We start from the raw sequence: 25,657 nt of genomic DNA on the forward strand, positions 1-25,657 counted from the left end.
CAATAAACTTGAAACGAGTGCCCGTGAGATTGTGGGAGGGTTAAATACTCAAAACTTAGAAGTTTTTGCTACGCCAGCTTTCTGGTATCTTTACATACAGTGGCGTACCTAGCATATGTAACATCCGGGGCCCATCATTTTTTGGCACCCCCCCCCATCTGTAAGAAAAACATGATTTTTAGTAACAAACCACACGTCACACATGAGTACCTAGGAAAAGGCAGCATCTTACATATTGCAGTGAGCAGTACATCAATACACCCATTGTAAAACTAAACAAGCCAGACCAGCACAGATCAATCCTACACCGTCAATCCTAACAGAAAACCATGTCTTTCGAACACACAGAACACAGCTATGTCTACTGCAGCTGAACTTAGCCTGAAAATTCAATGCTGAATGCTGAATTTCTGGGTTCACCACCGATCATGGGAGGTAGTCAGGCTGCCTTCCATGGTCTGAATATAAAGCCCGTTATGATCAACTCAAAACCATCCCTTCCAAAACGATCCTATAAAAATGCAGATATCACACACACATTTACTTTCTGGAAGCCTTTTGCCTGGGTAAGTAGGCTATTTGAAGAACTCTCAATCCACATTCTGATTATTCTTTGGATAAGGGGGCTGTAGGGACATAATGTTTGCCTTGACCACAGTTGCAGTTTGCTGACAACCAAGAGCTGCCACCATAGGCCGTCACCTAATTTCCCTAATGGTTAAGTCAACCCTAAACAGATATAGCAGTTTCCAAAAAGTAGGTTAAAGATTGCACTACTTTAGGTTTGACTCAAACATGGCTTCATGGCTAGGCGACTTCATTGATAGAGCCAGATTGACTTACGGTGCCTTTCGGAAAGTAATTAAGACTGCTCTGTTCAATAGATTTATTTCCTAGTCAAAATACTCCCTCCTTCAAAAACTACTACTCTTCATGCTGATTCTACGCTCCCTCTCCAATTGTATTCTGTACTCTCTGTCTGTTCAGTGTCTTCCTCTCCATTTGTATTCTGTAATTCGCTGGCCATCCAGCCCCTTCACTATAACATGTTAATACTATATTGTAGTTTGCTGATTGTATAGCTCTCTTTATTGTGAACTGCCTAGAAGTCGTAAGATTATGGCGGTATAGAAAAATAAAGTTGTTATTATTATTATTATTCATGGGCAATCTGCTGGATTCCCATGACCTTCTACAGAGAAACCAATGGATGCAAAGTAGGAGTCATGATAATGTTACTTCTCTCTGCTGTGGAATACCAATGAATGGCAACATTCTCTCTAATCTAAGGGGGTCTGCTAACTGAATTCTAACTGACAAGTGGACAGCGGCCATCTTGTGGTTTGGATTGCATGGGGCAGACAAAGCCCACAGGACTTCTGCCCTGCATGTTCAAACTGAAATATTGCTGCGGCACGCTTGCTGATGAGGTTATGGAGTGGTGGATTCCCGTGCGGGAAAAGGGAATATTTTCTACGGCAGTGGTTTTCAACCATGTCACAGGGACACACTCCGCCAATCAGGTTTTTAGGATATTCACAATTAACATGCATTTGGTACGTTTTCATGCAAAAGAACTTCTTAGGGCCTGTTTTACAAAGCCGTGCTAGCGGCTGCCGCGCGGCAACAGCCCCGAAGCCCTTTAAATCTCTAAGGGCTTCGGGGCCATTACCTCGCTGCAGATGCTAGCGTGGCTTTGTAAAACAGGCCCTTAGCTGTTCAGATTTTAAATATTGATTCTAGGTGTTTTATTTATGTACTTAAGTGGCAATTTGTTTGCCAAAAAGAGACTATATAAAGTTTTTAAAATAAGTAAATATCCATAAAACCTGCTACCTTCAGCATATCCTAAAGACTGAGTTCAGAATGCCCGGCCTTTAGGGAATCATTCTTTTGAGTGATCAACTCTGCAAATAATACAGTCACTTGATTCACAACCGCAAACCAGGAGGAAACCGGTTTTTCTTCTGTTAACATCAATTATGTAATAGAAAAAACAACAGCTAGGGATGTAAGTTACTAATGCTGAGCACTTCCAAAAAAGAGGTCCTTGGTTCAATCCCGAATTGGGTCTTCATTCCCCAGGCCATCTAGAGAGGGAATTCTGCTTAAATAATATTCAGCCCCGCCCCTACCCCAGAGAAACAGACTCATGGCCATTGATCTAGGGCAGGGGTAGGCAATTCCAGTCCTCGAGAGCCGGAGCCCGGTCAGGTTTTCAGGATATGTACAATAAATGTGCATGAGATAGATTTGCATCTCAAGGAGGCAGTGCATGCAAATCCATCTCGTACATATTCATTGTGGAGATCCTGAAAACCTGACCTGGCTCCGGCTCTCGAGGACCGGAATTGCCTATCCCTGATCTAGGGCAGAGGTTTTCAAACCAGTCCTCAGGACACACCCAGCCAGACAGGTTTTCTAGATACCCACAATAAATATGCATGAGATAAAGGGTTTCCACTCATTGTGGAAATTACACACCATTAAAGCATATTTTGACGTTTCATCGTTTAGATCAGTGGTTCCCAAACCTGTCCTGGGGGACCCCCAGCCAGTCAGGTTTTCAAGATATCCCTAATGAATATGCATGAGAGAGATTTGCATATAATGGAAGTGACAGATATGCAAATCTCTCTCATGCATATTCATTAGGGATATCTTGAAAACCTGACTGGCTGGGGGTCCCCCAGGACAGGTTTGGGAACCACTGGTCTATACCCTTCTATCCCCTTTTCCTTCAGGAAATCATCCAATCCCTTATTGAACCCCAAAACCATACTCTGTCCTATCACGCCCTCTTGAAGCGCATTCCAGGTGTCCACCACAGGTGGAAACAGTATATTATTGCATTCAGTCATAACACTAATATCTATATAGATAACAGAACTATCATTCAATAATTACATTATTTTGCATATAGTAATAACATAAGAACCAAGTAAATAATATAATATGAAACCAAGTTACCTAAAATATCATTATCATTATTTCCTCCCAACCCCCCCACCCTCCCTGGATGTGTAAAGATAAATAAATCAAGAAAAAAGTAAGACAAAATACAGTATTATATTTGTACAAATGTAGTCAATGGGCACCAAATTTTGTTGAATATTCCACTAAGTCCCCTACACTCTGCATTAATTCGTTCATATTTGTATATAGTACCCATCAGAAAGTATAATTTATTCTATCGTGATTCTTCCAATTACTTGTAATCAATTGAATGGCTATACCTGTAAGAATTAAAAATTTAACAGAAAAAAAAACCCCGAAGAGAAAAGGATTGAAAACGCATCTTTTTTGTACAGGCCTTTTTCTGATAGAAGAAGGTCATGTTGAGTTATGGAGATGCATCTTTTCTCTTTAAAGGATTTGACGAGTTGTAACCTCCCCTTGATTACTCTTTCTATTTGTTTTGTCTTGCTGTCTAGATATTTGTTGGCATGTGATGTGTTTATATGCTGTGTAGGTTAATTGTGAGCTGCTTTGGCTAAAGCGGATTATAAATATCAACTTTCATTGGGTTTGGGGAGGGTTTAGTATGATTCTTTCAATAAAAAGTTATAAACTAAATTTTGGGGGAGGATAGGGGGGGAGAGGTTAATAGGAAAAGGGAAGAAGGGTAGGAATTAGGGGGAGGGTATTGAGGGATGTAATGGGTATTTTGGAAATATATTTTGAAGAAATGAAAGATATTTGATGGAAATTAATATGATGAATTTTAATTTAATGACTATTTTATTGTATTATAATATTGTATATTTACTGATTTCTTCAATGAAAATGTTATAAATTAAAGCGGATTATAAATATTTTAAATAAATAAATAGAATCTCGTCCCAATACATATATTCTGGATGACTCTGACTGACATTCATCTTTTTGTTTGTTTGTTTCTTTTAATTTTAGAGGAAGTTTGTACCTTAGTTATTACCGAGGCTTTTCCAGAAGATTCTGGAGTATTTGAATGCTTTGCGGAGAATAAACACGGCACAGTAGTGTCCAGTGCCCACCTTGATGTCTATGAAGGTAATGGTCCATCTACTTGAGAAAAATACACTTGTACTAGTCCATTTCCTACAGGAAGCTCTGTTTGGCTGCGGTTTGGTAACTGTATCAATGCTGGAATCCCACCCTATCACCCTAGATCCAGTCCTGGTTTGCTAACTTGTGCATCAATGCTGGATTCCCACCCTATCACCCTGGGTCCAGTCCTGGTTTGGTAACTCGTGTATCAATGCTGGATTCCCACCCTATCACCCTAGATCCAGTCCTGGTTTGGTAACTGTGTATCAATGCTGGATTCCCACCCTAGCACCCTGGATCCAGTCCTGGTTTGATAACTTGCAAATCAATGCTGGATTCCCACCCTATCACACTGGATCCAGTCCTGGTTTGGTAACTCGTGTATCAGTGCTGGATTCATGTCCATCACCCTAAGTCCAGTCCTGATTTGATAACTCATGTACTAATATAGCTCAAGTTTCTCTGATTTAGAGAATTCATTGGAGTAGGAATCACAAAAACCCAGGGCTGGACTATCTTACAATAGCATGTAGCTGATCTGGCAACACTTTAAATTCGAATTGTAAATGTTGCATGCTGTATTTTAAAGAATCTTTAATTTTAACGTAGCTTCAAGGCATAAACTAACACGGCTATTAAGTTTTCCTCTGCACTGCTGCAGCCTTCAGTGTTAAATTACAAAGTTGGAGTCGGTCTTTGCTATATTTAGTTGCTGCAACCTCTGTATTTCACCAATTACTTGGAATTCTCTCTCTCCCACCCTCCCACACTTGGTATCATTTGTAAAGCTAAGAATGCAAGCTTTGAAATGGCAGCTCCCGCTGGCTCTGCTTTCCCAGAAACTGATGCTCTGTGGCAAGTGTACAAAGTTCCTTTCCAGTCAAAATTTGGAGAAGGCAGTTGCTGTCATTTTCAGAGCTAGGCATTTAGGCCTGTCCAGAGGTCCTCAAACACCTGTCCTCCAGGGCATACAGTCTATATCAGTGGTCTCAAACTCAACCCCTTTGCAGGGCCACATTTTGGATTTGTAGGTACTTGAGGGCCTCAGAAAAAAAATAGTTAATGTCTTATTAAAGAAATGACAATTTTGCATGAGATAAAATCTTTCCTTTTGGCTAAGTCTTAATAATAATATTGTCATTCATAGCTAAAGAGACATATGATCAAGAAACTGTTTTATTTTACTTTTGTGATTAGGATAAACATACCGAGGGCCTCAAAATAGTACCTGGAGGGCCGCATGTGGCCCCCGGGCCGCGTGTTTGAGACCACTGGTCTATATTATATAGATATCTAGAAAACCCAAATTATTTTGTGGCCCTGGAGGACCATAGTTTGAGACCTCCCTATATTAATTGGCTTTCCAAAGTTTGTGGGTTATTCACAAGGTAGGGTGAGCAACCCTATAAACACAGAGGGCTGCATGTCAGTATTAGAAATGCAGTGAGAGAGATGCCCAACCACAGGGGGGAGATAGATGTCTAACCACAAGGGTGGAGAAAGGGAAGGAGGAAGGAGATAGATGACCAGGGGGGAGAAGGAGGAAGGGGATAAAGGGATGCCCAACCACGGGGGGGGGGGGGGAGAGAGGAAGGGAGGAAGGAGTGAGAGAGATAGTTGACCAGGAGGGAGGGAGAAAGGAGAGTGAGAGAGATACCCAACCACAGGGGTGGAGAAAGAGAAGGAGAGAGCTGACCAGGGGAGAGAAGGAGGAAGGGGATAAAGGGATGCCCAACCACAGGGGGGGGGAGAGAGGAAAGGAGGAAGTAGTGAGAGAGATACTTGACCACAGGGAGAGGGAAGGAAGTGGAGAGATACCCAACCAATGGGGGGGGGGAGAGAGATACCTAACCATGGGGAGGAAAGGGAAAAGAGATACCCGACCACGGGGAGGGAGGGGAGGAAGAGGGATATCCAATCATGGGGAGGGAGAGTGGGAGAGCTGTCATGTGATGACATCATCATGTAGCGTCCACACAGACTTCCTCCCTGCCTGACAAGAGCAGGCAGCAGGGGGTGGGGCTAGGGCGGGATTAGGGTGGGGTGGGCATTACTAGGTAGGCCTGGGGCAGGGCTAGGACCAGGTGAGGCCCTGGCTCAGGGCACTGGCACCAAATGTTCAGGGCTGTGACATCACTGGCTCATAAGTTAATCGATGAGATGGTATGAACAATGTCCAACACCTCCCTCCTTCGATGTTGCTGTCTGGCCCCGACAGGATATGACATCATAGAAACATAGAAAACATAGAAAGATGACGGCAGAAAAGGGCTATAGCCCATCAAGTCTGCCCACTCTACTGACCCACCCCGATAAGTCTAGATGCTAGTGATTCGTGCTATGTAGGGATCCCACGTACATGTCCCATTTACTTTTAAAGTCAAGCACGCCGGTGGCCTCGACCACCTGCACCGGAAGCTTATTCCAGTGATCTACCACCCTTTCCGTGAAAAAATACTTCCTGGTGTCACTATTAAACTTTCCTCCTCTGAGTTTAAGCGGATGCCCTCTTGTGGTCGAGGGTCCCCTGGGCAAGAGGAAGACATCTTCCACCTCGACCCGTCCTGTGATGTATTTAAATGTCTCAATCATGTCCCCTCTCTCCCTGCGTTCCTCTAGAGTGTAGAGCCGCAGTCTGCTCAGTCTCTCTTCGTATGAGAGACCCTTGAACCCCAAGATCATCCTAGTGGCCATCCGCTGAACCGATTCGATTCTAATCACGTCTTTACGGTAATGTGGCCTCCAGAACTGCACACAGTACTCCAGATGAGGTCTCACCATGGTCCTGTACAGCGGCATTATGACTTCTGGTTTCCGACTGACGAAACTTCTATTGATACATCCCATCATTTGCCTTGCCTTGGATGTGGCCTTCTCTACCTGCTTGGCAGCCTTCATGTCTGCACTGATGATTACTCCCAAATCTCGTTCTGCTGAGGTCATGGCTAATGTTTCTCCATTTAGGGTGTAAGTTCTGCACGGATTTCTGCTACCGAGGTGCATGACCTTACATTTCATAGCATTGAAGCCTAGCTGCCATGTCGAGGACCAGTTTTCCAATGTACGAAGGTCCTGTGTCATACTATCCTGTAAAAAGCTTTCACTTACTATGTTGCACAGTTTTGCATCGTCGGCGAATAACGTTGCTTTACCCTGTAGCCCTCATGTCAAGTCCCTTATGAATATGTTAAAAAGGAGAGGACCCAGGACCGAGCCCTGCGGCACTCCGCTGGTCACCTCTGATGTTTCAGAAAGGGTACCATTGACCATCACCCTCTGAAGTCTACCACTCAGCCAATCATTGACCCATGCAGTTATCGTCTCGCCCAACCCCATTGATTTCATCTTATTTAGTAGCCTGCGGTGTGGGACGCTGTCAAAAGCTTTGCTGAAATCCAAGTATACTATGTCCAGAGACTCTCCTGAGTCCAACTTTTCTGTTACCCAATCAAAGAAGCTGATGAGGTTGGATTGACACGACCTACCCTTAGTGAATCCATGTTGATTAGGATCCCTAAGATTTCCCTCATCCAAGATCGTGTCCAACTTACGTTTAATTAGTGTTTCCATGATTTTACATACTATCGATGTGAGACTCACTGGTCGGTAATTCGCAGCCTCTGCCCTGCAACCCTTTTTATGCAGAGGAACAACATTCGCTGTTTTCCAATCCTGGGGGACCCTCCCTTTCTTTAGGGAGAGATTGAAGAGCATGGCTAATGGTTCCGCCAGGACCTCGCACAGCTCTCAGGAGTCTAGAGAGTCTTCTGGGTAATACCAGGTGATGTTTTGAATAATATATAAATATTCAAGTCAATGCTACGATGTAGAATCTTTTAAAACAGTGTTTGGAGCCAAAAGGTCAGGGCTCCGAGCACTGTTTTAAAAGATTCTACATCTTAGCATTGACTTGAATATTTATATATTATTCAAATCATCATCTGGTATTACCCAGAAGACTCTCTAGACTCCTGAAGCAGGCCTGTTTGGCCGAAACATGTACATGTCGAGCCACTGAGTTATTTGATGAATACAGTCATTTGAACCATTGGATGAATGAAAGGACATTTTCGTAATAGCTTGTGTTCACCAGTCTCAGGACAATTCCACTCCTTATTTTATATATTTGAGTTTGTGGTTTTATTTCCCCTCTTTTATTCCCCTATAGAAACATTGTAACATGATTTTAGATAAAGGCCAAATGGCCCATCCAGTCTGCTCATCCGCGGCATACTGTCTCCTACTCTTCCTAAAAGATCCCATTGCCTGTCCCATGCCTTCTTGAATTCGGACGCTTTCTTAAATTCAGATTGTTAATGGCTCATTAAACTATTAAGTTGCATGCACATCTCGTTCGCACACCCAAATTTTGGCGCCAACTTCAGGTGCCATATAGAAAATCCGGGGGAAGGGGGTGGGGAATGCAAAGAACACGTTGAGCATATCCTCAACCATTACTGCCCAGTCTTTGCATTTACCATGCATTAATCTTTGCTGATAAAGTGTAGTAAGTGTGAAAAAGCGGCAGCTCTTTAGTACCGCGTACTGCAGTAGAATATTTGTACTGTAGTTTGTCTTTCTGCATTTCAATATCAGCTTGCAAAGTTCTGTAATTGTCACAGTCGGTAGTTATATAGTGACCTGTAAGTTAGCTTGCAAAGTTCTGTAATTGTCACAGTCGGTAGTTATATAGTGACCTGTAAGTTAGCTTGCAAAGTTCTGTAATTGTCACAGTCGGTAGTTATATAGTGACCTGTAAGTTAGCTTGCAAAGTTCTGTAATTGTCACAGTCGGTAGTTATATAGTGACCTGTAAGTTAGCTTGCAAAGTTCTGTAATTGTCACAGTCGGTAGTTATATAGTGACCTGTAAGTTTTACTTTTCAGATTCAAAAGTGTCGGAAGAGTTGACGCCATTTTCTCATGAAGCCGGCAAAAGCGGGCTTCCCCCCAACAAAAGTAAAACCGTGAACCAGGAAATATACATCGCTGCTAAATCCTCATCGAGCAATTTACAGCAGCTCCCGGAACTGGACAATCTAGCCGAGTATCTGAGTCCTGGCTGGGAAGATGTTGCTTATAAAACCGTTGACGATTTTGATGGTGTCTATGAAAATTCACTGGAGCCCACACCCTTATCTGACTGGTAAGACCATCCTGGCTTTGGTTCCTAGATATCTTTCCATGAGTTCTTTTTAAAACATGACTCTTTGTCGAGGACAAATCTAATGGTAAACTCATATTTTTTTAAAATTTATTTGTTCATAACGCATATCAGACATCTGTGCGGATAACAACAATACGTACAGAATTAAAACAAAACATGGCATACATAAACAGCAGATCATTATGAAATAACATACAGCAAACTGCCTTAAACCTATACCTTAAGATAATTAAAGCCAAGCAATTACAAGATTACAAAATGACCAAATTTGAAAAGGCAAGTCAAAAAAATAGGCTCCAGGAATTCATGGTCATGCTTTGAACCAAGAAGGGTCAGCAGAGTTTCTTAATTTCAGCTGTTTTCTCTTGCCCCAGCAGGTGGTTTAATGTGTCATTAGTACAATAATATTGTTTTAAAAAGAGAATCAGCAACCTGGCTGAATAATAGAAATTGTTTCCTTAGAGGAGGCGAAATGTGATTAAGGATATGTTAATTGTAGTCCTTTCAAGGGGATTACGCTAAATCGGTGAAAATCATGTATCAGTGTGGTAGTCTGACAGAATTCTAAGCCTCCCTAGGAGTTGAATTCCAGAGGTATTTGTCAGACATGCTGGAATGGTTTCCACATAGTTTCAGGAGAGCTGATTAACTGTTAAACTGGTTCACTAGACAAGCTTGATAAGTCCACTAACTGTTACTGCTCTTACTGAATTTATCTCTAGCTTAAATACATTCAAGACAGCATCATTCTGACTGAATGTTTGCACTATACGCTAAGGGACTCATGATCGAAAGTTAAATCCATCTAAAAACCCGCCCAAGTCGGCACTTGGACGATCTAAAAGACACGTTGTCCAAGTCCGATAACCGAAACGGGTTTTTAGATGTATCCAGAGACTTTTTAGGCCTCTGAATCCCGCTGTGAACCCAGAGCTGAAAAGGGGTGTTTTTGGAGGAGTGATTAGGGCGGGCTGAGGGCCAAAGTAGACTTAGGGCCTCTTCTATCAAACTGAGCTAGCAGTTTGTAGCACGGTGAGCCACGCTGAATGGCCCGCGCTGCTCCCGACGCTCATAGAGCTCCTAGGAGCTCACATTTTTTTAATGTACCTGGGGCAATGGGGGGGATGGGGTGACTTGAACCCACAATCTCAGGGTGCAGAGGCTGTAGCTTTAACCACTGCACCACTCTAGAAATCAACATATAGTAAAAGTGAGCCAAGTATAGGACAATCCAGCCATTGTGACATCACTGATAAGGCTGGCTCTTAGCCATTGGTGGAATGAGGCATTATGACATCACAATACCAGCTCTGGTTACCAGAGACTGAAACTTTCACACTGTTTATTTATTCAGTTTTCTATACTCTTCTCCCAGGGAAGCTCAGAATGGTTTACATGAATTTATTCAGGTACTCAAGCATTTTCCCCTGTCTGTCCTGGTGGGCTCACAATCTATCTAATGTACCTGGGGCAATGGGGGATGGGGTGACTTGATCCCACAATCTCAGGGTGCAGAGGCTGTAGCTTTACCCACTTCACCACACTCTCCCCATGATGCAGTTAGTTACAACTCTTGAGGTGGCATTAAGGGGGGGCAAAGCTGTACGTGGGGCCCCCTTCTAGGCACCCTGATGCTGCACCGCGAGACCCTATTCCATGGAATGCTAGTGTAAACCAGCATCAGTGTCTAAAATCTAGGCCTGCCAGCCAGTGGCATAGCGAGGGTGAGAGGCGCCCCTCCCCCCACCCTCTTCTCTGCCCCCTCCTGCCCTGCGCACGTGCCCCTCCCCATTCCCAGCGCAAGCAACCACCTTAACCTGCTGCTCGTGCCAGAGTTGGCTCTTCCCGTGACGCAACTTCCTAGGTGTGGTCCAGGAAGTGACATCCGAGGAACGGCTGATGCTGGCACCAGCAGCAGGTTGGAGCTGCTGCTTGTGCTGGGAACGTCAGAGGTGCGGGAGAAGGGAAGGGGCACGTGGGCACGGTAGGTGGGCGGAGAAGAAGCAGGGGGGCAGTGAGACAGGTGCCAGTGCCTCCACCAAAATGGCACCTGGGGTGGACTTCCCCTTTCCCCCCCCCCTTTCACTATGCCACTGCTGCCCACTGTAGACCTGCCCGTGCCTTAAGTGTGTAAACATACAATCTTCTGTAATGGATGGCCCTTCCCATGTTCTCTCCATGTGAACACCCTTTGCCTTTAGACAGAGACCAACTGAAACTGCCACTGAAACTGGCTGAAAGCTTTTGGCCAAAAACCAAAGCTGCCTCCAAAACTCATCCCTCTGCTAAATCCACAGTATCTGAGCCAGAATATAATAATTGACCTCCAAGGAAAACAAGCCTTCTTTACACACTCGAACTGAAGCCACAGCGATGCGTACGCCTTTCAGCGCTATAGGAATAATAAATAGCAGCGGTAGCAATGAGAACTGAAACTAAAAACCAGGGTGCTTTTACGGTGACCGACTTTGCACCACACTCAGGGTGATTGCTGACGTCGTAACGCCACAGAAAGGGGACAGTTGATCGTCCCCAAAGCCCTGCTAAAATTTTATACCGAGAGCATTTCTTTGGAGCATTCGATTTATTATATAAACTGTTGTGCAAGATCATAAACTCATTACTTGGAACTGCAGTAGATTTAAAAAATAAAAAATACAAGGAGTACCCCCCTCCCCCCGACACACCTCACAATCCCTGTTGGGCAAGCACTAAGGTCCCTTCACTACAGTTGTGTCCCAGACTCCAGAGGCTACAAAGAAAATGTAATTATGTGTGGGGGCCAGAGGCCCCCCCCCCCCCGTGTGTGCTGCTGCTTGTCTGGGGGGGGGGGGAAGGGGGGAGGAGGACCTGGGTAGTGGAGAGTTAAGTGACCTGCCCAGGGTCACAAGGAGCTGAGGTGGGAATTGAACCCAGTTCCCCAGGTTCTAAGCCCAGGGCGCTGAACCATTGGGCTGCGCTTCCGTTCCGCTGTGTGTTTATGCGCTTATGCGGTGTGTACATGGGGCGCTCTCTTATCAAATTCTTCTTTAGCTGCTTTCAATTATCTGCTGTATTAATAATCACGCGGTGACGACCTCTGCATTAGTCATAAGCCATTATCTAACTCTTTCTAACTTCAGTTAGACGCAGGGATCTCAAAGTCCCACCTTGAGGGTCGCGATCCAGTCGGGTTTTCAGGATTTCCCCAATGAATATGCATGAGATCTATTTGCATGCACTGCTTTCGTTGTATGCTAATAGATCTCATGCATATTCATTGGGGAAATCCTGAAAACCCGACTGGATCGCGGCCCTCAAGGAGGGACTTTGAGACCCCTGGAGCCTGCTAACAGTTAAGGTACCATCTTTTGGAGCAAATCTGCTGCCATTTAAAACCTTCCTTGAATAAGCCTTTGGTAGAAGCCAGGTTGGGAGTTTAGCACTGCAGCTCCGAGAACCTTTTTAGTAACCTTAAAGCAGGGGTGTCCAATGTCGGTCCTCGAGGGCCGCAATCCAGTCGGGTTTTCAGGATTTCCCCAATGAATATGCATGAGATCTATTAGCATACAATGAAAGCAGTGCATGCAAATAGACCTCATGTATATTCATTGGGGAAATCCTGAAAATCCGACTGGACTGTGGCCCTCGAGGACCGACATTGGACATCCCTGCCTTAAAGGGAAGTTGAAAAAAATTGGTTTATAAACGAGTTTGTTGTGGAACTGAAGTTCATGAGGACTTTATCAGAGCATGTTTTGAAATGAATCTAAATTAATGCTCTTTTGCAAGTAACTGAACAGTGTACCTGGTTCACTTTTGGACACAGGTGTTTTTGGCAATGGTTTTGCAGACTATAGTGATGGTTAAGAAGTGATAATTTGGTAATTATTACTACTAGTCAGCTGAAGATAGCTGTGATAGAAGCCTTTTATCTTTTTTTTTTTTTTATCCAAGTTTTTCCAAGTAGAACAGCAGGAGCTGCTGAAAAGTTCTCAGCCCAACCAACCAACTTCCTAAATTCTGAGTGTTATTTTGCCACTGCAGCCGAAAAGAGCGTTATCTTATTTCATTTAAGTGCCAATTTGAAGAAACAAAATTCTCTGTTTTTAACATTGTTTCAGATCATCGATTGAACCATATCCACCTCATTCTCTTCTTGGTTGGGCTGAGAACTTTCCAGCATCCCCTGGTAGTGTGAAGAGTTTCAGTCTCTGGTAGCCAGAGCTGAGATTGTGATGTCATAATGCCTCATTCCACCAATAAGAGCCAACCTCAGCAATGATGTCACAATGGCTTGGTTGTCCTATACTTGACTCACTTTTTATTACATACCAGGGGGTGCTGAAAAGTTCTCAGCCCAACCAACCAACTTCCTAAATTCTGAGTGTTATCTTATTTCATTAAGTGCTAATTCGCAGAAACCAAATTCTGTGTTTTTGACATTGTTTCAGATCATTGATTGAACCTTATCTACTGTCATTCTCTTCTTGGTTGGGTTGAGAACTTTTCAGCACCTTTTGGTAGAAGTTTTTTCTGTCTCTCCTTTTTTTTTTTTTTTCATTCAGTTAAATATTTTCCAATGGATGATAAACCTGGAAAACCCAAACAGCTGGACATCGACTCTTAGCTGTCTTTTTTCATCACAAAGGCCTAATACTCGTACAACATTATCAAGGCATAAACAAAACAGGATTTCATTTTAAAACAATGCTTTCATTCTCTGTGCCCTGTCTCTTTCCTGGTGCCATTTTAGCCTTTGCTCCTATGGACTTTCGCTTTGTTCTTTGGTTTCAGTTTGATGTTCAAAGCTGAAATTTAAGAGATGAACGTCTTTCAGGTTTCTACTCAGTATTCACTCGTTTAAGGTAAATCCGTTCAACTTTCACTTGATTAACATTGTTTATTGAAAAGGAAAGTGTTTCTCAGTTTCGACTGTTGTACGCATGAGATCTATTAGCATACAATTATTAGCATAAAATCGTATGCATGAGATCTATTAGCATACAATGAAAGCAGTGCATGCCATGCATATTCATTGGGGAAATCCTGAAAACCCGACTGGATTGGGCTACACTTTGACACCCCATTAGAATATGAAGACCATTTTGAAACAGGTCGCATTCCTTTGGGGTTAACCAGCTTGCAAAACACGCAAGCAATGTGTATTCTCATAATGTGTTTTCAATTTGCTGTCGGTGCAAATGAATTTATGAGAAAGGCTTCTACAGAGTTCTGATCTAGGATGTGCTAAAGCTCTTCTAGTCTGATAACGGCAGTGGGATATAAGCCCTAAGCGTCCATAGCACTTGGCCTGGGGACTTTTATTTTGGCGCGTTCACCTCGGTAGGTGGACCAGTGCCCACACTGGATGTCATTCACTGGCAGAAGATAAAAGGCAGTGGTCTTGTAATACTAAACAGAGCCGACGCTCGGGTTACAATCCCTGAATGGCTAGTCATTCCCCACACACAGCTTGTAGCTCAGGTACCATCAGCAACGAGGTAAGGCTTCTGTTTACTGGGCTGAGGAAGAGAACCGAGATCAGAGGTAAAAACCACGAGAAGAGTATTTTTTTATTTCTTCATATTACTGTTACTAGAAGAAGTATTTTTGCTTTGAAACTTGCAGTCAGAGATAGAGGATTTTGGATTTAGGAGGTGCATGGATGGCTTGCTTGGGACAATAGGCAAACAGATATACAACCCAGTAATATCTCTCGGATGATACGGAAACTAAAAAACTTTTTTTTTTAAAAAAATATCTTTGTTCCGCAGTGTAGCAGGAGCTGGTGTTTGTGTTGAAGTATTAGGGTTAATGCTGGTGAGATATAGTTGCTCCCACCCACTCACCCCGTTTCAGCCTTCGGGGTGGCAAATCGAAGCCGACCACCCGCTTTTCTGCTGGACATGAGACTCGACTCATGCACATTTATAAATACCTACCTAATATAAATGTGCATGAGTCGAGTCTCTTTCATTTGAAAGGAAGCTCTGGAATGAGAGGGCATAAGATGAAGTTAAGAGGTGATAGATTACTCCGAAACCTAAGGAAATACTTTTTTTTTTAACAGAAAGGGTGGTAGATGTGTGGAACAGTCTCCCGGAAGAGGTGGGGGAGACAGAGACAGTGTCTCAATTCAAGATAGCCTGGGATAGGCACGTGGGATCTCTCGGAGAGAGAAAGAGATAATGGTTACTGCGGAGGGGCAGACTGGATGGGCCATTTGGCCTTTATCTGCCATCATGTTTCTATGTTTCTACTATTTCGTGTGTTTTCAAACTCACTAAAAAGTCATTGCGAGAGCCCTAATACGGATTTGGGGGCGAGCTGCAAGATTGGGGCTTTCCTACTGTCAGGTTTCTTTCTGCCTTCCCACTCCCGAAGGCTGATTATCCCACCCTGAGATGGAGTTTCTATTGTCCTCTTCAGATCAAAGCAGGAATAAGTTTAATTAGCCTCTCGTTTGTCTGGAATATCGAGAGAGTCGGTGTGGTACTGTTTCCTGCTACTTTCATTCCTTTTACAGCGATAGTAAGGACAGGATTGCTTGTAATGACTTCAGCATGTGGTGTTTAGTGCTTTACCAAGTCACTGAAGGTAGTTTGGCCTGGAATAGCCAAGTTTTGATTTGGTTTTGTTTTTGCATGTGTGTTATTTCTGGGGGTTTCCATGAAGCAAAAACAATCAAGAGAGTTTCAAGACTATGGAAATTTGGTCACTATCATTGATCACCTTACAGAGCCATAAATTTATAATAATAGAAACTTAAATTATTTTGGTCTTCAACAAACCGCCCGCTTTTATCGTCTAGAGTTTCACAGTCAATGCTCTTTGTTATGTGGAATGCAATATGGACCCCATTTCGCATGTGGAAAGCCAAACTAAAACAAGATTCTGTTTGCTGGAACTGTTTGAAAGAGGAGGGAACTCTTGACCATATGTTTCTCCACTGTACTTTGGTCCGTTCTTTTTGGACCCAAGTCTGGAACACCATACAATCTATCACTAACTGCTCGGAAGAGATTTCTATGGACATTATAATCCTTCGATCTCAACATCCCTGTTTCGCGCAATCAAATTGCCCTCCCAAACTCATTGATACCGTGATTGTGACTGCTCTCATGCATATTTTAAAAAAATTGGAAACTATCTTCGTTATTAAATTATACGTTTTGGTGGAACTCTCTATGTATGTACCATAGATATGAATCATATGCATATGAAAATAGAATTTCACTCCGAATATCCATGAATATGAAAAATAAAAAATCACCCTGGTCATTCTTAGATTCATATGTACGCTCTACTTTGTAGACACTCCTGTCTTCCCCTACCTTTTCTTCACTTTTTCTCTTTATTTCCTTTCTCTTTTCATTTTTATTCTATTCTATCTCATTTTCTTTTCTCATACAATCTTCACAAATAACTTCATTACTCTGAGCTTTTCTTAATATCATGGTCCTTTATAGTTAATTGCATATTTATAGACCATATATATACAAAATGTTATATGTATTTGAATTGCTCCTTGTATTTTTCCAAAATACTCAATAAAAATTTATTGAACTAAAAAAAACAAAAACTTAAATTATACATTCAACTGGTGCTTCATCGTGAAAACTCAGACCCACAACTTTATCCCAGTGAAAACTCACGCCAGTAGCATTTCTGTTTGCTTGATGGAGTTCTCTTCCCGTACCCCTCCTGAAGAAGACAACTGGTGAAACCTAGGTTGGGGGGGGGGGTCGGTGAATATGTTTGTATGCAGTCAATAAGGAGGTGCCTGGAGCAGCTGCTATTCCCCACCAACATTAAGATAACATTAAGATATTTTGTTTTGCTTAGTTATGTTTGGCACAGTTTTTATTATATGTTTTGGTGGGTGAGACTGTGAACTATGACGGTCCCTATACGCAGCTACTCCGTAAGTTTTCACTAGGATAAAGTTGGGGTCTGAGTGTTCACGATGAAGCACCTGTTGAATGTATAATTTAAGTTTCTATTATTATAAATTTATGGCTCTGTAAGGTGATCAATGATAGTGAAGAAATAATATATCACCTTTGATAATTTGAATTCCCTTGTATTGTGAGTTATGGAAATTTGGTGTCATGGTGATATTAAATCTCTCAGACATACAAAATAAATATATATTAAAATATATGTCTTTATGCAAGATTGTGGTAATTATTAAATTGGTTTTCATATTTTGTGTTTCTTGTGTTGTATTGTTTTTTATATGTACATTTTTAAAAGGTTTAGAATTTTTAATTTTTTCGACACTCGGCAGGGCCTGAGCATTTACCTGTGCTCGAGGCCTTGAGCTGCCCCGTTTGCCTTTCTGCTGCCCCTGTGCCAGCAGCACCCTGGGGATCCTACTGCCCTAGTCGGATGCCTAACCACTTAGTGGCTGGGCCGACGCTGTGGAATCTGCTGCTGTCCCTGGGTTCAGTTTCAAGGAATCTTGCTACGTGGTGCAAATGGGACTTAATTGGACATAATTGGCATTCACAAGCACCAGTTGACACTAATTAGCAGTTGTGCATATAACTGACTACAGAGGGAGGAGCCTAAGGGGGAGGGGCCTTGGGCGTCTAAGCCATTCAGGGCCTTAGGCTCCTTCCTGTGCATCACATGGTACACTGGGAAGGGGGAAGGCCCATCATTTTCGACAGGCGGGCCTCTGAGCTGGAGGGACTAAGCATGCTCCCATCAGCTCCCAAAGTTACAGGGGGGGGGGGTTCGGGGTAGCATCCGGTGGCAGGAAGGAGTGGGCATCCCTCCTGCCAATTTTCTCTCATGGGGGGGGGGGTGTATGACCAGCATGGCAGGACGGAGAGCGCATCCCTCCCGCCATTTATGCTGCTGGGGGAGGGAGGGGGGTTGGTTCCATAAAAAAAGAAAAAAAGGTTTCCTGCCCTGAGCAGCCGGTTAGCAGAAGGCTGCTTTCGGGGTTTCCCCTACCTCTCAGCTGTTTGGGCTTCCCTTTGCCAGCTTTGCGCATGTGTGAGAGTCGCTCTCACGCCGATCAGTCGGACCAAAGAGATGGAGATTATGACGAACCTCCGCGAGAATCATTTACATGCAATAAGAACATAAGAACATAAGTATTGCCGCAGCTGGGTCAGACCAGTGGTCCATCATGCCCAGCCGTCCGCTCACATGGTGGCCCTCTGGTCAAAGACCAGCGCCCTAACTGAGACTAGCCCTACCTGCGTACGTTCTGGTTCAGCAGGAACTTGTCTAACTTTGTCTTGAATCCCTGGAGGATATTTGCCCCTATAACAGCCTCTGGAAGAGCGTTCCAGTTTTCTACCACTCTCTGAGTGAAGAACTTCCTTACGTTTGTACGGAATCTATCCCCTTTCAATTATAGAGAGTGCCCTCTTGTTCTCTCTACCTTGGAGAGGGTGAACCACCTGCCTTTATCTACTAAGTCTATTCCCTTCAGTACCTTGAATGTTTCGATCATGTCCCCTCTCAATCAGAAACTTGTCTTGAATCCCTGAAGGGTGGTTTCCCCTATGACAGACTCCGGAAGAGCGTTCCAGTTTTCCACCACTCTCTGGGTGAAGAAGAACCTCCTTATGTTCGTACGGAATCTATCCCCTTTCAACTTTAGGGAGTGCCCTCTTGTTCTCCCTATCTTGGAGAGGGTGAACAACCTGTCTTTATCTACTTTGTCTTGAGTCCCTGGAGGGTGTTTTCCCCTATGACAGACTCCAGAAGAGCGTTCCAGTTTTCCACCACTCTCTGGGTGAAGAACTTCCTTACGTTTGTACGGAATTTATCCCCTTTCAACTTTAGAGAGTGCCCTCTTGTTCTCCCCACCTTGGAAAGGGTGAACAACCTGTCCTTGTCTACTAAGTCTTTCTCCTTCAGTACCTTGAATGTTTCAACCATGTCCCCTCTCAATCTCCTCTGTTCGAGGGAGAAGAGGCCCAGTTTCTGATATTGATCGCTCTTCCATAATCAGCCTGAGACTCTGCCAACAGCGATCCAGTCGGTATTAGCGATTAGGTTTAGTGCATCCAGGCCTTACATCTCTATTCTGTAAACTGCGTGTACCTAAGTTCTATAGCGTGCAATTGCCGAGGTAGTGTTAATGTGGGAGGGGCATGAGTGTTAGGACTATTCTGGCATGCACTTTCTAGAATAGTTACCCAGCCATAGATTTTAGACGCCAGCCATAGAGATGGCATAAGTGGCCGCGCCTAGCCTTGGGCATATAACTGCGGACGTATGCTAGTATTCTGTTTCGCCTCTGCCATTGTAGAATACTAGCCTGGCGCTCAGTTTTTTTCACACCTAACCTTTAGCACCATTAACAGAATTCCCCGCTCTTGGTGCAAGGTGTGGAAAAAAAAAAAAAGCAGTTGAAATAAGCCCTTGTTGTTTCAGCAGCATTTACAATGAATCGCGTACTCGTATTACTTAAAAGAATGCAATGTTTTGGAAGCCATTCAGAGGTTGGATTGCTTACTTGTTTCAAGTATGCTCAGGGAAACTGCAATTATCGGTGGGAAATTCTGAGGTGGTTTCCATCATTTCAGTTTCTATTACAATACAAAAAATACTTGTGAGTTTTATGGGAAGCTTATTTACTTTTGATAAGTGTGTTCTTATGGTGTCTGGTTCAACTTCCATGGGAAGTCTATTTTGTATAATATGGCTATTGGAAGTCATACTTCTTATCATGGATGGATCACTGGGTTATTATGTCATGCTAAAAACATGCTCAATTTCCCACTGAGGTCAAAGTAACACTTTGGAGACCTTTTACTAAAGCACTTAGCGCAATTAGTTAAGGTCTGAATGTCCTTGTGACCTTGGGCAAGTCACTTAATCCTCCACTGCCCCAGGTACATTAGATCAGTGATTCCCAACCCTGTCCTGGAGGAACACCAGGCCAATCGGGTTTTCAGGCTAGCCCTAATGAATATGCATGAGAGAGATTTGCATATGATGGAAGTGATAGGCATGCAAATTTGCTTCATGCATATTCATTAGGGCTAGCCTGAAAACCCAATTGGCCTGGTGTTCCTCCAGGACAGGGTTGGGAACCACTGCATTAGATAGACTGTGAGTCCACTGAGAGAGGGAAAATGCTTATACTGTAGTACTTATATGTAAACCGCTTTGAATGTGGATGTAAAACCACAGAGGTAGTACACAAGTCCCAATCCCTTTCCCTGATGACATAATGCCTCATTCCACCAATAAGAGCCAACCTCATCAGTGATGTCACAATGGCTTCATTCCACCAATAAGAGCCAACCTCATCAGTGATGTCACAATGGCTTCATTGTTCTATACTTGGCTCACTTCTGATACTGCACTGGAGAAGAGTGTGGAGCAGCGGTTAGAGCTACAGCCTCAGCAACCTGAGGTTGTGGGTTCAAACCCTGAGCTGTTCCCTGTGACCCTGGGCAAGTCACGTGATCCTCCACCGCTCCAGGTAGATTAGATAGAATATGAGCCCACCAGGACAGATAGGGAAAATGCTTGAGTACCTGAATGTAAACCGCTTAGGCTCCAACTGGTATGTAAATACGTTAAGTTCTATGGCGGGCTCTGTCTCTGGCAGTGTTCAAGGCCCAGTTCAAAGCCCACCTCTTTGAGTGCTTTCGACGCCTCTCACCTTGGGTTCTGCGTCCCCAACCCTGTATGCCGTGTCTGTCTGTCCAAGATAGATTGTAAGCTCTTCCGAGCAGGGACTTGTCTATAAATGTCAACGTGCACAGCGCTGCGTGCGCCTTTCTGCGCTATATAAGCGATAAGCAGTAGTAGGAGTTGTGCACTACGGAAATTAGATGCACCATTTATAGAATAGGGCGCAGATCAGTCATGCACGACCTACTCCTACTGGAGCGCTGGTCTAGGACCTGGCAACTTAGCTTCAATGCCAAAAAATGCAAAGTCATGCACCTAGGCAACCATAATCCATACAAGACTTATACCCTTAATGGTGAGATCCTAACAAGAACGGTAGCAGAACGGGACTTGGGGGTGATCGTCAGTGAGGACATGAAGGCTGCCAGTCAGGTAGAGCAGGCCTCATCCAAGGCAAGACAGATCCTGGGTTGCATACGCAGGGGTTTCGTCAGCCGTAAGCCGGAAGTCATTATGCCTTTGTATAGATCCATGGTGAGGCCCCACCTGGAATACTGTGTGCAATTCTGGAGGCCGCATTATCGCAAGGATGTGCTGAGACTGGAGTTGGTCCAGAGAATGGCCACCCGGATGGTCTCGGGACTCAAGGATCTCCCGTACGAAGAACGGTTAGACAAACTGCAGCTATATTCGCTCGAGGAGCACAGAGAGAGGGGGGACATGATCGAGACGTTCAAGTATCTCACGGGCCGCATCGAAGCGGAGGAAGATATCTTCTTTTTCAAGGGTCCCGCGATAACATGGGGACATCCGTGGAAAATCAGAGGCGGGAAACTACGAGGTGACACCAGGAAATTATTTTTCACTGAAAGGGTGGTTGATCGTTGGAATAGTCTTCCACTGCAGGTGATTGAGGCCAGCAGCGTGCCTGATTTTAAGGCCAAATGGGATCGGCACATGGGATCTATTCACAGGGCAAAGGTAGGGGAGGGTCATTAGGGTGGGCAGACTGGAGGGGCCGTAGCCCTTATCTGCCGTCTATTTCTATGTAATTAGCACTTGTTCAAGCCAATTATTATTGCATATTGAGCCAATTAGTTTGCTGATGTAAATGACCCTATTCGATAACCACCCGCCCAATTACATATGTAACTTTGGGTGTCATTTCTAGAACAAAATGGTAAGCATTTCGGTAAACTATTAACATTTAGCACTACTGACGTGGCACTACTGTTCTATAAACTGGGAATCCTGCAAGGTTGAGGTTCCGACCGGAGCCTAAATAAAAGGCGCTGGAATCGTGCCTACCTGGGCGCTTTGGGCTGCTGAACGCCGGAGTAGGCGTGGCCAATTCCGGAAGCGGCGTTGGGCAGCCTTAAGCGCCTACGTCGGCGTGATTCACACCAAGTCAGGCACCAGAAATGTAGGCCCAGAACACCCTGTCCTACGTTTCTGGCGCCCGTCTTGGACGGGGGGTCCTGACAATTGTCTGCAGCCTGCCGTCAGCCGATTGGGGATTCCTCTGCCGCAGTCGGCTGAGCTGGCGGGTCTCCCCGAAATCGCGGCCTCGCGGAGTCCTGCTGGCTCGACTTGATCGGGGGGATTCCCCCCGCCGTGATTAGCTGAACCGGCGCCTGTCTGCGTGAATTGCACCTACATAGGCGTGTGAGGCGCGATTCTCTAACCGGCGCTGTTGCTTTTAAGGAGGCCGCCGAATCCAAGACCATCTTGCGTCCATTTGCGCATGCTAAGCTTTAGTGAAAAGGCCCCTAATTTTGTATTTGAGGCAATGGAGGGGTAAGTGACTCACCCAAGACCACAAGGCGCAGTAGCAGGATTTTAACTGGCCTTCCCTGGCTGTCAGCTGAGTGCTGTGATCACTAGACGACTCTTTCACTTTTTCCCCTGGCCTACTAATAATACTACTTAGCACTTTTATAATGCTACTGGACAAACATAACACTCTTCACTACTTATAAATATTCAGGTATTATATATCTCTTCTTAAATTAAGCTACAAACTTTTAATCTAATCTAATCTAATCTAAACCTTAAGTTTAGATACCGCATCCATGAGAATGGAGCTTGACACGGTTTACAAGAACTTAAAATAGTGGGTAGAGAAGAAGAAAAAGGATTACATGAACTTATGTGTAGAAGGGGGGAGAGAAAGGAGGGAAGGATAGAGCTACAATTTGCTGAAAAGCCAGGTTTTCAGTTGTTTGCGGAATAACTGAAGGGAGCTCAGGTTCCGCAGCGGGGTGGTGAGGTCGTTCCAAAGACCTGTGATTTTGAAGAGAAGGGATTTTCCCAGTTTGCCTGAATAGTGGATGCCGCGTGGAGATTTCCTTTATTATTCAACTTTAAAAAAATCGTATTTAGTAGTTGTGTATCCTAATCCTACACTATGCGCTTTTTGAGTAGATTGTAAGCTCTATGGGCCAGGGACTGCCACTTAGGTGTCTCTTTAGAGTGCTGTGTACATTTAGTAATTTTATAGTAAGAGAAAGTACTAGAAATATATCCATCAGGTAAGCCAAATTCATCCGTTTGCCTAATTTTCAAATGTTGATGTAGCAGTTACTTCAGATTGTTGCACTGGTTACCGATAGAGGCACGAGTAATATTCAAAGTCTCTTGTATTTGTTTCAAGCTGATACGAGGACTGGCCCCCATCTGTCTTTTGCCTCACTTCGTATTATACAATCCCACGAGGAATACCAGAAACCGTAATGTATTTGCCTATCCAAAGATCACCGGTTGTAGATATAAATCATTTTTGGACAGGACTTTTATGTTTCAAGCAAGTAAACAGCAGTCCTGGTTTGGTAATTACAATAATGGTGCTTTTCGGAAAGAAATTCAAACTGTACTATACGACAGATTTATTTCCCAAATAGAAATTGTATTCAATCTTTTAACACTGTAATAACTCTATTCTGATAATTCTCAAGAAAAACCTCGTCCTTCTGCCATCTGTATTTTATATTTCGCCGACTGTCCAGCTCTCTTTGATGTCGACCGCTAAGAAGTCGTCAGATTGTGGCAGTATAGAAAAATAAAGTTATTATTATTATCATCAACCCAGTTCCTGTTTTCTTTTGCAGGAATACACATCTTCAAGACAGAAATTTTGAATTCCAAGCATCCGATTCCGAGAAACCACGAAAGTACTCTACAAACGTTTATCAGACTGTGACCTCTCAAAGTCGACATTCAAATCCCGCCAAAGGGAAGAACGCTCTGGAATCACCTAATATGAACATTACCAGCCTCCCGTCAGCTTCTGCCATGTATCAGCCGAGCATGTTTAATTATGAACGTCCAAAACATTTTATCCAGTCGCAATGTTCAGCGACACTCCAGCCCAACGGAACGGGGGCAGCTAAGTGTTCGAGCAGCCCGTTGAAGCAGTCCTCCATTGTAATCCATCCCCAGAACTCTAGCGCGCAGAAGTATTCTCCATCTACCTCATCGATGAATTCCCCAAGGTCACCTCCGTTTAATTCTGCAAAGGAATTTGCCCCTCCCTGCTCTTCGGGCATCTCCCGAGGGCAGGTCTCCCTTCCTCAAAGCCAGTCTCATGCAGCCTTTCTGAGCTCGGTGTTACCATCACATCCTGAATACAACAGCAATTACCAAGCTCCTGTTACTAATATACAATCAAAGTGAGTATTGAATATCTTGATTTCACTTTTACTGGGGTCCACAACCTATAGATGCAATGGAGGGGGCCCAGGCAAATCATTTCAGTTCTGCATATCTCCTCATTGAAGTCTGGACTAACGTGTGATCTAGACAAGATGTTGTATTAGAGGAGCTTGTAAATATAGAGAGGGGCGAGGGTGTCAAAAGCACGGAGGACAACGGCGCACTGACAATCCTGCGCCGACATTTGAGCGCAGGAGAAAAGCGCGCCGCCGGCTCTGCCGCTTTGAGGCGTTCCTTTTTTACAATCTGAGGGGGAGTGTGGGGGGAACCCCTGGACTACACTTAGAAGTCCTCGCACTCCTGTTGGGGGGCAAATCCCCCCCCCCCTACACTGAAGACTTTCGTTCTTTCGCTTTTCGGGAGTTTTCAGTGTAGTGGGGGGTTCCCCCCTTCAGACCGTAAAAAGGAATGTCTAAAGCGGTGGCATGCTTTTATCCACGGTCCTGCGGTATATAAATTGTTATTATTATTATCCTGCGCTCAAACGTCAGCACGGTTTTGACGCGTCACCCCGAGGGTACTAAATATTCATGAATTCAGAGGTAAACATGAGCAATTTATTGAAATGTCAGCATAATTTTAATCTTTGAAAATGCTAAGGAGTTAATCTTCAAGACAGAGTAACCCCCTCCCCCACCTTTACAAAACCATAGCGCGGTTTTTAGTGCCAGCTATGAGCAGCAGGAGCAGCGCAGAGCATTCAGCGTGCTGGCCTGCGCTAAAAGCCGCTATAGCGGTTTGGCAAAAGGGCAGATAGGCGGGGTAATCAATAAATTGGCTTCAGTTATGGAAAAAAATTAATTGGGCGAAAGGCGCCTATCTTCTGTGTAGAATCAAGCCTTAGAAGATAGGCGCCTTCTGAATAGCGCCTCACAATGTCTAACTTCAAAGTATGTGTTTAGGAGCAGAGAAAGATTTAGGCACCTCATATAGAATTTCCCCCTTAACGCTCGGTGGGGTACGCAAGCCATTTTCGAGCACCTTAGTAAAAGGACTCCAGTATTTTTGTAGTACTGCTTTTTTGGTGCAATATGTTGAATTCTATCCATGACAACGTTTGGAGAAAATGTGCCAAACGCTTGGGAACGTGGCACAAACACTGAAATTTTAACACTGTGTGCTGGGTTTGTTGTTTGTTTGTTTTTCATGTATTGAGG

General features: G+C 44.0%; 1 protein-coding gene across 4 annotated transcripts in view; it reads left to right on the forward strand.

Annotated features, from left to right (window-relative positions):
• The window catches only part of MYOT (myotilin), an 83,511-nt gene that overhangs the window by 31,636 nt on the left and 26,218 nt on the right, over positions 1-25,657 (forward strand). For 2 of the 4 annotated variants that reach the window (XM_033927402.1, XM_033927403.1), the window contains 3 exons: positions 3,913-4,032; positions 8,915-9,173; positions 23,897-24,457. In XM_033927402.1, coding sequence (XP_033783293.1) covers positions 3,913-4,032; positions 8,915-9,173; positions 23,897-24,457 — 940 coding nt within the window. Of the gene's footprint in view, positions 1-3,912; positions 4,033-8,914; positions 9,174-14,533; positions 14,724-23,896; positions 24,458-25,657 lie in introns of those variants that run through there. The other 2 variants (XM_033927406.1, XM_033927405.1) reach the window with 2 other exon arrangements.

The sequence above is a fragment of the Geotrypetes seraphini genome, chromosome 18 (genome assembly GCF_902459505.1).
Source record: "Geotrypetes seraphini chromosome 18, aGeoSer1.1, whole genome shotgun sequence".
Taxonomy (NCBI): Eukaryota; Metazoa; Chordata; class Amphibia; order Gymnophiona; family Dermophiidae; genus Geotrypetes; species Geotrypetes seraphini.